Source organism: Chelonoidis abingdonii, chromosome 12 (genome assembly GCF_003597395.2).
Source record: "Chelonoidis abingdonii isolate Lonesome George chromosome 12, CheloAbing_2.0, whole genome shotgun sequence".
Lineage (NCBI taxonomy): Eukaryota > Metazoa > Chordata > Testudines > Testudinidae > Chelonoidis > Chelonoidis abingdonii.
Genome location: NC_133780.1, coordinates 3313883 through 3326596, shown reverse-complemented (window position 1 = coordinate 3326596; position 12714 = coordinate 3313883). Strand labels below are relative to the sequence as shown.

Genomic DNA, 12714 nt, shown 5'->3' with positions numbered 1-12714 from the left:
TTTTCCTTGTTTTAAGATCCAAGGGGATTGGATCTGGACTCACCAGGAATTGGTGGGGGAAAGGAGGGGGATGGTTAAATTCTCCTTGTGTTAGGACCCAAGGAGTTGGATCGGTGTTCACCAGGAACTTGGTGAGAGAGCCTCTCAGGGCTACCCAGGGAGGGGAAGGTTTTTTGGGAGAAAGAGGGTGTTCCAGACACTGAGGAATCTGGATGGTGGCAGTGAGCCCAGATCTAAGCTTAGAAGTGTTTATGCAGGTCCCCACATCTGTACCCTAAAGTTCAGAGTGGAGGAGGAACCTTGACAGTGTGTCATGGGTAAATGTGTGTGTGAGAGAGGGGATCCAAGGCATTCACTGATTTTTATGGGCCAACTTTGGGTACCAGGGCAGGAGATGGGGGTGTTTGTTTTGCAGGGGGAGGGGCAAGGTGTGAGGGTGCCTCCTATCCACACTTACCCTCGCTTCTTGCTCCTCCCTCCCCTGCTCCCATCCCTGTACAATCTGGACACTTAAAGCCAGATTTTTTCAGAGCTGAGCTGCTTTAGGGATCTTTGAACTGTCCCACTGGGAGCTGCTGCTAACTCAATGTGACTTTTAGGGAGGTGATTACATGGTCCTCAGTGGGTGGAACTGATTTGGGATTGCAGCCTCAGATCTCTATCAATAGCAGGGTGCATTTCACAGTAGATCTGCCCTTCCCTTCTGCAGCTCTCAGGGATGCTAGGCTGAGGGATGAGTCTTTGGGGGAACCCAGGGCTGAGTGGCAGGAGCAGTTTGTCTCCCCTTCCACTGAGCGTGTTGCACCCATCCCATACACTATGTTGCAGTCCTGGGTCCACTAGACCCAGCTCTGCTGGTGCCCTATAGCTCTTCTAGCTCTGGGCTCCCCTCCTCACCCAGTGGCCCTCAATCCCCAGACCCCGCTGCAATCACACCCCAACACACAGCCCTGCCCATTCCTCTTAATCCTAACCCATGTTCCCTCTGCTATTCTAGCCCCAGGCTGTACCCCCCACCTGCTCTGCAGATGCCCCTGTGCCCTGACCTTCAGTCCCCACTTCTTCCTTCAAGCCCTGGGCTTCCCGGCCCCCTCCCTGAGCTTTGCTTATGCCCCTCAACCCTGACCCACAGTCCACACAGCTGTTCCAGCCCAGAGCTGCCCCCCACAGCTCTGCCAGTGCCCCTCAGTTCTGACCTGCAGCCCTCTGCCATCCACACTCTGGGCTCTTCTGGTGCCTCTCCATCACCAACTGCAGCCTTCTGCTATCCCAGCCCTGAACTACCGTACCCGCAGCCAGCTTTGGCGCTGCTCATGACTCCGGACCTGCACCAAACCTGCTGACTTCCACTGCTTCCTTTCCAGGTGAAATCACTGGCTTCCACAAGAGCAGTTTAGGATCCACTTGTCACTAATATACCTTTTCCTTCTAGGGCTCGGAGAATGTCCCCTCTATAACCTGTCCGTGCCCGAAGCCTCCTCTGGGCACGTTGAAATAAACCTGCCCAAGAGTGCATCTTTTTTGTGTAAGATGCAAACCACTCTTGCGGCTGCCGCCTCCGACTCGGCTTGTCACCCCATCCTGGTGTTAACTAATAAAGGAAAGCGGAACTACTACAACAGCACGTACCGGAGACGGATCTCTCTGTCAGACCGGCTCCTCTTTACTGTGACGAATGGAAGTGAATGGCTGGCGGGAGAATACCAAATCATTGGGGATCTTCATGGAACCTGCATGGCTCGTATCAATCTGACGGTGCCTGGTAAGTTTCTCAGGTGACTTGCCTCAAAGTTTATGGCCAATGGGACTCCGTTTCAGTCAGCCTCTGCCTTCTCCATCCGATGTGCGGGAGTGGTGTGTAGTTCCCAGGGATGTCATTCAGAGCTGCATAGTTCTCCTGCCTAGGCATCCCTTGGGATGCTTTCCTGGCGGCAGATGAGTCAAGTGGATAAGGCACTGGATTGGGATGATTCCCGTGATCGGGGCTGGCTTAGCCCTAAGTTTTCCAGCCCAAGAGCAAACTGCCCTGGTACAGGGGATAATGGTGCTTCCCCACCATGGGGGGATGTTGGGACGATAAATGCTTTAAAAGGACTATGAGGTGCACAATACTACAGTGATGGGCAAGAGGGCTAGATTAGAGCCTAGATATTGCGTTACGGCTTCCTGCAAGATCCTGTGGATCGCAGCCTCCCATCACTGTGGAGTCTAAATCAAGACTGGATGACTTCCAGAAAAAAAATGCTCTAGCTCTGCCACCAGATATGGGCTGGATGCTGGAATCCCTGGGTGAGGTTCTCTGGCCTGTGTTATACAGGAGATCGGATCAGCTGACCTAATGGTGCCTCCTTGCCTCGAAATCTATGCCCTACTGTTTGCCAACAGGTTCTGTCTCATTCCCACCGCCTCTATCGGAGACTCCCACTGCTAGTCCGACTGGAGAGGGAAGTAGCCGAGGGATGCTTTCCAACGGCTCTCCCGAGGGGGGTAAGCGTTAATGACCTGAATCTCTTTACAGGAGCCTGATAATTTTTTACCCAAAACTTGGGGTGTTTGTGTCTGGATCCCAGCGATCCCCCGCAGCTGGGGGCTGTCAGATAATTAGAGCCCTGTGAATATGTTTAAATAATATTTTGTTTTATTTGGAGGGAATTGTGTGAAGTTTTGTTTTATCCACGTGGTTGGGCGGGGGGTCAGGTCCCCTGGGGGAGGTGTGGAAGCAGGGGGGAGGCCTTGGGGTGGGCCAGGCCAGGCTGGACAAGGGAAGGGGTCCAGCTGCTCAGTAAGGGATAGTTTGGAGAGTGAGCCTGCCCTGCACTCACCCTTCAGTGGCAGCTCCTGTCCTATAGGGCTGATCCCAGACCCCAGCCTGGTTTGGCCCGGCCACCCCCATACCTGAGCGGTGATGTGACCCCATGCGCCAGGTCATGACACAGGAGTGGAAAGCCAGGCCCAGCTTTGTGAGACTAGTGCTGCCACTGCGGGGTGAGTGTGGGGTGTGGTTTGTTTTTTTTAACCACGGTGTCTTGTATTTGTGAATTTCTCAGGGCTCTTCAGATAATAATTTATCCCCAGTGGAACAGCTTCTCCGGGAGGGACTGAGGGACCCTGCTCAGTGGTTACAGCATGTTCCTGAGAGGTGGGGGAATGTAGGTTCAAGTCTTTGCTTCTCTCCATGGGTTTGAGCCTTGATCTCCCATGTCCTGGGTGGATGCTTTAACCACTAGACACCGCCATCTTGTTCTCCAAAAATAAGGACTGACCCGGCCTAGGTGCCTAACTCCAGGAGAAGATGCATGGCTGTGAATTGCAAGTGGAGGGAGGCACCTAGTCACAGCCTTCTCAGCATTTCCAACTCGCTACCTTAGGCAGCCCCCTGCCTCACATGCTGGCTTGTGGGAATCCCTTTCTTAGGGGCCTCGTGAATTGTTTAGGGAGCCAGGGTGCCACGCACTGGGGTGGCAGGGCACTGCAATGTTCAGCCTCTGTTCTCCTTTTGCACCTACCTCTAGGGACTGTGTTTTCAAACTCTCCCCACAGCCACAAGGGCTAGAAACCTTCACTGAGAAACCCAAATGAAAGCAGTGAGTCTTCTCTAATCATGGGACTCCAGGAGCTGGGGATTTAAAGAAAGCACCAAATATCATGAGAGGCAGCAACACAGGCTTACCCTTGCTGTAGTCAGAGTGACTCTAATTACCATGTGGTGTTTACCTTGTATGAATGGCCAGGAACCCATGGTGTCAGGTGCTGTACAAACACAGATCTTTATGGCAGAGACCAGCTTGTTGTTTTCAGTAAGGCTCACTCTAAAGTATTTATATGGTCCCCATCATGTTAATATCTGAGCACCTCATATTTGGCTTCACATCTCCTGTGATTATCCACAATGTGCAGAGAAGAATTGAACTCTGGTCTCTGAAGCAAGGGCTCTAACCACTGGGCCGCCCTCCTTCTCTTATGCTAGTTGTATCTAAACTGACTCTTCTCCTCCCTTTGCTTTCCAGAGCCAAGGGGCCACTATGGTGTGTGGGCCTCACTGGTGTTGCTTGCTGCTTTCTTTGCTGTACTTTACATCTGCTGGACACACAGGGGAGACAGACCAATAACCCATTATGGTTGTGAAGAAGAAGGGATCTCCAATTCAGCAAACTCACCCGTTTGCCTGTCGGCCTGGGTCTTGCAGCAGCATGAGGCTGGAACCCAAGAACCCAGTGGAGATGCTGGTGAGGGGATCCCACTCAATGGAGAGGTGGTACAGCCCCGGGAACTGAGCTGGCTGCACCAACGCAGCCGAAAGTCAGCACTTCAGTAGCACTGAATGGCCGTTGGGTGGCTACGATCATCACACTAGCTGGTGGCTTGAGTCTGGACGTGGCTTCTCCCCATGTAAGGCCAGGGATGCCCTTGTGTTTAATGCACCGGGCTGGGACTTGGTGGAAGAGCCAGGACTTAAAGCCAGGTCTCCTGACTCCCTGTCTGACGTTGAGTGAGGAACTGGGAGGAGGGATAGCTCAGTAGTTTGCGCATTGGCCTGCTAAACCCAGGTTGTGAGTTCAGTCCTTGAGGGGGCCACTTAGGGATCTGGGCAAAATCAGTACTTGATCCTGCTAGTGAAGGCAGGGAGCTGGACTCAATGACCTCTTGGGGTCCCTTCCAGTTCTAGGAGATTTTAACTCAGGGCTGTATAGTCATCTCAGACTGTGGGGCTGGGTGTTAGTTCAAAGGATCATGGAGCTACTGAACTGGGAGCCAAGCTCTTCTGAAAATCTGGCCTTCCACTGTCCCATGCCTTAGTTTCCCCATCTTTAAAATGAGATACTCCTCTGTGTAGATTATAAGCACTTTAGGGAAGGGACTGTGAGTGTGGGTGTGTCCCAAAGACAAGCCCTACACAACTTTTCTTGAACATTCCAGTAATTCAATGCCAGGAAACAGGCTTTGGCAGGCATGATTTGTTTCTTGCCTGCATCCTGTCTGACTTTTTATTAAAAGTATCCATGCAGCAATTGTAGCCTTAATCATAAGTAAATGTGATTTTAATTGTTCTAAAGTGGTTTCATTATTGTATTTATCTCTGTGCCTCTCTCCCCTGTCCCTCTTGTCTGTGGGGGAAAAAATCTGTTTAGACTATAAGCTATACAGCAGAGAGAGTGTCTCATTTATCTTTGCACAGGGGGGGCACTGATCTCTACTGAGTATTGTTTTTAACCCATTGTGAACCTTCCTGGCTTTTTCACAAGCTCCAACTTGCAGTGGAGTGAGTATTGACTTCAGCTCTCCAGGGGTCTCAGATGCAAACTGTTGTCAAGAGGTGTCGTCAGATGCTACCGGTTTGGTGCTCTGCTCTCTCCTTGTTGGTATCACTTGGCTGCATGCATGTGTTCCCTCTGTGTGCTGCCCCAGCTCTGCGCAGCTAGCTGACACAGCAGACCCGACGAGAACCCCCAATAACCACAAAGTCTAGTAAGGTACGAAGACACGTCAGTTGCTGTAGCGGATACAGTAACAGTTCCCTGTAAGTTTCTTAGCCTAACTCAGGGCATACTAAAAGTATGTACCCACAGTCAATGGACTCGGCTCAGTCAGTGGTGGGACTTTCCACTGCCCCCTAGGCCGGACAAAGACACCGCCCCAGGGCTACATTCTTATACACAGGTACAAACAAGTTACACATCGCTCCTGATGTATCCCGGTGCAACCCTTCTACATAGCAAGGTACAACCCCTCTACGTAGTAAGGTGCCGCCTCTCACCTTGTACAACTTGGTTCGATCAAAACAACTCTATCCATCAATTGCCCGTCATTGGGATGGTTCAGCCTGTTCCTTCTTATCTGTGGAAAGTTCCAGTATAAGGTGTTCTGGTACCATGTTTACACTTCGGTATGCTAGGTGAATAAATGTTTATGCAACATCAGCCCTTTCCATGCCAGCGTCTGTGAACTGAGCCGGCCTTCAGCTCACAGCTTGACTTTGCTTTTTAGCTAAGTCTTAACCCTACTTTAGTTCAGCCTCATACTGGGCCTTTATCAGGGCCTTCACTTACTACATTCCCCCACTTTTTGTCTTTTTATGGGGAGGATGTTTACCCATCGTCCCGGAAAAGCATAATGCATGGACTAAAGATAACCCAGTGGGCTAAACACTGTTACGTGGTTACCTTATTTTACCATCCATACACTCATGCCCCATCTGTCTTTTTAGTCTGCACATTCCCTCGTACGACTGATAGACAGATTTTATTATCCAATTAACTTTTAGTCCCTTATGGTGGAACTGGGAATGTTATGCCTGGGACCATGAGTACTTGGGGGTTAGTAGCCTATCTGGGATCTCATTGAGGGCTTCGTGGGGACATACAAACTATGCCCAGGATATAAATGAAGATTATGGATTATATGGTTTATATATTGGTACTATGAGTGTGAATATATGTATGTGTTTCATATAACGAGTAATATGTGAGTCGTATATAAGTCTCTGTATGTGTATAACAATTTAAAAATTTATCTTAACAGATTTGTTAACTTGTGTGATTTGGTCAGTATGCCTTAACTCCTCACTCTATGACGTGATTGTTTGGATGTAATACAACGGTGTTGATTGCCATTTCCATTCCCTTATTCACCTGATCTTGTAACTTGGCATTCTTTGTTTGACGGAACATATAGCAGCACATTCCTATTAAAACAACAACAGTTATGGCCTGGATCCCCATTAGAACTACGCGTAGAGTGCGGACTACTGGATGCAAAGTCACATCCTCGGGTATTGCCCACCAGGGTGTTTCCACCGCTTGTTGAACCTCATCCACTTCACGCATTTGCTGCTGGATTATGTGGGCTATCGGTATTAGGGATTCCTTAGTTCTTGCTACTAATTCATGTATATGTAACTGTAAGAATTTTACAGGTGGAAACAGATCAACCAATAAGCTTTGCAGATGTTCATGAATGACCGTTTCAGTGGCAAAAAAGCATGGTCTCCTATCTGAATAGTGCTGGTGACAGGTACACAGAATCCTGCCTCACTTGTGGGGCAGATATTGCCATTTATGGAAAAATTATGATACCCTATGGCACAGGCCATGTCCTGAATGCGCACTACCTCATTAACGAATTCCTTTTGTACTAGTCGAGCCCAGCCTTTTTTAGTGGCATTGAAGTTAATTTTAAGTGAGGAGAGGCAGGGGGAAAAGGGAGGGTGAAGAGCAACCAAGGAAGGTAGCGAGACCTGAGCCAAGAGGGATTAACTCCATCAAGGTATTTGAAAGTACAGACAGCAGCAGAAAGTTTAGCAAACTGAGAAAACATATAAAAGACAAAATGTCACCGGTATGTAAAAATATTTGAGAAAGAAGGTTCTATTTTTAGATATGAGCGTGGAGTGTGGTTCTGTGGGTCAAAGCAATTGGGAACCTGCACAGTTGGGAATTGAGGCCCTGGTTTATATCCTGGCTCTGAGAGGAGATTGACGGTAGTTACCTGCTCTTGTAAAACCTGAATTTGTTCCCCCAGTGTCTGTTGCATTTGTGTGCATGCCAAAGGGATGGTGAGTGCCCTTTTTTGCTGCAGTTAACTTTTTTGGGCAACTCCATCTGTTAATGCATCAATTCTAGGTGTTAACCCGTTTAATTTTAGTTTTTTACTTTGAAATTCTTTTTTATTCACTCCCCTGCAATCGAGTCGCAGCTCCTGTCTCCTAAAGTGCTCTGTGAACTGTTCCATTTTTTCCTTCATTTGATTTATCAATTCAGTGAGTATTGTTTGCTACTCTTTCCTTCTGTGCACTTACTTGTCCTGTTCTGACAGGCACCAGTCTAGGTTCCGGTTTAAGTTTAACTAGAACCTGGCGTTTGTCATAGGGTCCACTGCATTGCAACCATCACCGTATTTCATCTTTTAATTTTACTAGGACCACCTTTTTCCACTTCTGTCCCCGTTCTTCAGGCACAGGGTAGCTACCTGAAGCCTGCTGTTTACCACCAATATTTATAACGGGACGGCACATGTATTTTTTGTAGGTTCCTTACAGTTGTTTCCAGTGTTTCACTCTGTTCCTGTTCTGGTTGTCTCTGGGCTGCTTGCCACCCTGCAAGGGTGGTGGGAGCATTCCAGGGCTGTGTAGCTTTTTTTTGATTCTTTTAACTGTTTCTTTGTTACTGTTACTTGCCCTGCTTTTTCCACTACTTGTTTGGCCATCTCACTGCCATAGACAGTAGTTGCAAAATTGTTGCCTCCTTACCTTTATTACTAATTTTAAGAGCCTTGGATTCTACAATCGCTCTATATATGCCAGTCCATGTTTCCCCATTCTTCAATTCATATGGACCCCCCCTTACTGGCAATCCAGCGGGCCCATGAGTTATAAAACTCCATGGGGATCAAAAGGGAGGGGATCAGGGGGTTCCCTAGCACGAGGTTTTCTGCCATGTTAGATTGCGATTCTTACAGTGGACAGCTCACTTACTCACCAGATCAGTGGTCGGGGTCACCAGTGTTGTCAGAAGTGTCATCAGATGCTACCGGTTTGGTGCTCTGGTCTCTCCTTGTTGGTATCACTCGGCTGCGTGCGTCTGTTCCCTCTGTGTGCTGCCCCAGCTCTGCAGATAGCTGACACAGCAGACCCAAAGAGAACCCCCAATAACCACAAAGTCTAGTAAGGTACGAAGGCACGTTGGCCAGGTTTATTGCTCTATCAGATACAGTAACAGTTCCCTGTAGGTTTCTTAGCCTTACTCAGGGCATACTACAAATATGTACCCATGGTCAATGGACTCAGCTCAGTCAGTGGCGGGACTTTCCACTGCCCCCTAGGCTGGGCAAAGACACCGCCCGAGGGACACATTCTTATACACAGGTACAAACAAGTTACACATCACTCGACGTATTGAGGTGCAACCCCTCTACGTAGCAAGGTGCCGCCTCTCACCTTGTACAACTTGGTTCGATCAAAACAACTCTATCCATCAATTGCCCGTCATTGGGATGGTTCAGCCTGTTCCTTCTTATCTGTGGAAAGTTCCAGTATAAGGTGTTCTGGTACCATGTTTACACTTCGGTATGCTAGGTGAATAAATGTTTATGCAACATCAGCCCTTTCCATGCCAGCGTCTGTGAACTGAGCCGGCCTTCAGCTCACAGCTTGACTTTGCTTTTTAGCTAAGTCTTAACCCTACTTTAGTTCAGCCTCATACTGGGCCTTTATCAGGGCCTTCACTTACTACATTCCCCCACTTTTTGTCTTTTTATGGGGAGGATGTTTACCCATCGTCCCGGAAAAGCATAATGCATGGACTAAAGATAACCCAGTGGGCTAAACACTGTTACGTGGTTACCTTATTTTACCATCCATACACTCATGCCCCATCTGTCTTTTTAGTCTGCACATTCCCTCGTACGACTGATAGACAGATTTTATTATCCAATTAACTTTTAGTCCCTTATGGTGGAACTGGGAATGTTATGCCTGGGACCATGAGTACTTGGGGGTTAGTAGCCTATCTGGGATCTCATTGAGGGCTTCGTGGGGACATACAAACTATGCCCAGGATATAAATGAAGATTATGGATTATATGGTTTATATATTGGTACTATGAGTGTGAATATATGTATGTGTTTCATATAACGAGTAATATGTGAGTCGTATATAAGTCTCTGTATGTGTATAACAATTTAAAAATTTATCTTAACAGATTTGTTAACTTGTGTGATTTGGTCAGTATGCCTTAACTCCTCACTCTATGACGTGATTGTTTGGATGTAATACAACGGTGTTGATTGCCATTTCCATTCCCTTATTCACCTGATCTTGTAACTTGGCATTCTTTGTTTGACGGAACATATAGCAGCACATTCCTATTAAAACAACAACAGTTATGGCCTGGATCCCCATTAGAACTACGCGTAGAGTGCGGACTACTGGATGCAAAGTCACATCCTCGGGTATTGCCCACCAGGGTGTTTCCACCGCTTGTTGAACCTCATCCACTTCACGCATTTGCTGCTGGATTATGTGGGCTATCGGTATTAGGGATTCCTTAGTTCTTGCTACTAATTCATGTATATGTAACTGTAAGAATTTTACAGGTGGAAACAGATCAACCAATAAGCTTTGCAGATGTTCATGAATACTTTAAGGTAATTAGATTCATACAGCCCGTCGGAACCCTGTGCCTTAGGTTCAAGTACGGAAAGAGGTAAATCTCTCAGAAAAGGAAACATTTAAGTTGAGAAACAACATAAAACTACCTGCCTGTGGCTGTTACTTAAAGTTTGAACATGCATGAGGACTGATTCAAGATTCGGAGCCTGGATTGATGTTCTGGTTGCTTCTTGTCCAAGAGTGAACACCCCCAAACAAGCACACAAACAAAAAGCCCTTCCCCCACAAGATTTGAAAGCTCTCTTGTCCCTTTATTGGTCCTTTTGGGTCAGGTGTCGCCAGGTTTCCTGAGCTCTTAAACTCTTTACAGGTAAGGATCTTTGGTGTCTTCTAAATCCCCTCCTGGCCTGTATTTGTAACAGGCAGGGGCTGTCCCTTCCTTTATAGTATGACACCACTACACACACACCACTGTTCCATCAGCTAGCCAGCCTATCAACTGAGATCACCTTGCTTCAAAGTACGACCCAATCCTTGTTTTCAGCTCCTTTTCCCAATAACAATGGGGGAAGACACCCCTTCCATACCTCCAGACTCCTCTCACTCTCCACCCCGCCCCCCCGCAAGATTGGACCCCACCCCAAATTACTCTTAGCTGTTACCTTCAATGGCAGAGGACCACTCCCCTTCACCCATCTCCGGCAGCTTGCTACCCCGCAGGGGAATTCCCTCCCACTCCTAGTTTGACACTGTCCGAAATAATGACCCTCCCACCCCCTGCGCTATGCACCCAGCCTTGCCATCCCTTTCCATTCACATCTCCTCGAGGGGGGGGCTGTACTTTCTTGTGCTCCAGCACAGGCACACAAAGGATTGGCCAGGAGCTTGCACCTCCACACCCACCGGCGCATGCAGGTTGATGGGGGGGGAGATATGTGGGTCACATCCCTCGCCACCTGATTGCTCAGTCACGTGGTGTCAGAGGAATAGCTAAGAGGCCTGGGAGGGCTACGTTTCCAGGAGGTGGCTCCGACAGTGGGGGCGGGGGTATGACTCGAGCTTGTTGGCCCCAGCGGACCACTGGTATTTTATTCCCTGCTGTGCCCCCCCGCCTCATCCGAATCCCAGCTCACCTGCCACTGGCCCACCTGCAGCCAGCCACAGGGGACCCAAGAAAGAACGACGTTATTCTTTCGTCCCCACATGGGTCCAGTGTCCAGTGCCAGGATCTGTCCCCTCTCGAAATGACTGGACTTTTCTTCAAACTTGCGCAGACAGGTCATGCCTTTACGTAATGCAACCCCATTTGGCTGGTCTAGACCAGCCAAATGGGGTTGCATTACGTAAAGGCATGACCTGTCTGCGCAAGTTTGAAGAAAAGTCCAGTCATTTCGAGAGGGGACAGATCCTGGCACTGGACACTGGACCCATGTGGGGACGAAAGAATAACGTCGTTCTTTCTTGGGTCCCCTGTGGCTGGCTGCAGGTGGGCCAGTGGCAGGTGAGCTGGGATTCGGATGAGGCGGGGGGGCACAGCAGGGAATAAAATACCAGTGGTCCGCTGGGGCCAACAAGCTCGAGTCATACCCCCGCCCCCACTGTCGGAGCCACCTCCTGGAAACGTAGCCCTCCCAGGCCTCTTAGCTATTCCTCTGACACCACGTGACTGAGCAATCAGGTGGCGAGGGATGTGACCCACATATCTCCCCCCCCATCAACCTGCATGCGCCGGTGGGTGTGGAGGTGCAAGCTCCTGGCCAATCCTTTGTGTGCCTGTGCTGGAGCACAAGAAAGTACAGCCCCCCCCTCGAGGAGATGTGAATGGAAAGGGATGGCAAGGCTGGGTGCATAGCGCAGGGGGTGGGAGGGTCATTATTTCGGACAGTGTCAAACTAGGAGTGGGAGGGAATTCCCCTGCGGGGTAGCAAGCTGCCGGAGATGGGTGAAGGGGAGTGGTCCTCTGCCATTGAAGGTAACAGCTAAGAGTAATTTGGGGTGGGGTCCAATCTTGCGGGGGGGCGGGGTGGAGAGTGAGAGGAGTCTGGAGGTATGGAAGGGGTGTCTTCCCCCATTGTTATTGGGAAAAGGAGCTGAAAACAAGGATTGGGTCGTACTTTGAAGCAAGGTGATCTCAGTTGATAGGCTGGCTAGCTGATGGAACAGTGGTGTGTGTGTAGTGGTGTCATACTATAAAGGAAGGGACAGCCCCTGCCTGTTACAAATACAGGCCAGGAGGGGATTTAGAAGACACCAAAGATCCTTACCTGTAAAGAGTTTAAGAGCTCAGGAAACCTGGCGACACCTGACCCAAAAGGACCAATAAAGGGACAAGAGAGCTTTCAAATCTTGTGGGGGAAGGGCTTTTTGTTTGTGTGCTTGTTTGGGGGTGTTCACTCTTGGACAAGAAGCAACCAGAACATCAATCCAGGCTCCGAATCTTGAATCAGTCCTCATGCATGTTCAAACTTTAAGTAACAGCCACAGGCAGGTAGTTTTATGTTGTTTCTCAACTTAAATGTTTCCTTTTCTGAGAGATTTACCTCTTTCCGTACTTGAACCTAAGGCACAGGGTTCCGACGGGCTGTATGAATCTAATTACCTTAAAGTA

General features: G+C 48.9%; 2 protein-coding genes across 3 annotated transcripts in view; one reads left to right on the top strand and one right to left on the bottom strand.

The window, feature by feature from the left end:
* LOC116829175 (uncharacterized) overlaps positions 1 to 5296 on the top strand; it is a 7349-nt gene extending 2053 nt beyond the window's left edge. Inside the window, exons 2-4 of one of the 2 annotated variants that reach the window (XM_032787861.2) lie at positions 1433 to 1762; positions 2386 to 2487; positions 4008 to 5296. In XM_032787861.2, the coding sequence (XP_032643752.1) occupies positions 1433 to 1762; positions 2386 to 2487; positions 4008 to 4315 (740 nt within the window). In that variant the 3' untranslated portion in view covers positions 4316 to 5296. Of the gene's footprint in view, positions 1 to 1432; positions 1763 to 2385; positions 2488 to 3047; positions 3087 to 4007 lie in introns of those variants that run through there. The other variant, XM_075071669.1, reaches the window with a different exon arrangement.
* LOC116829200 (C-type lectin domain family 2 member B-like) overlaps positions 1 to 12714 on the bottom strand; it is a 59507-nt gene that overhangs the window by 22828 nt on the left and 23965 nt on the right. The gene's annotated exons all lie outside the window — the stretch shown is intronic.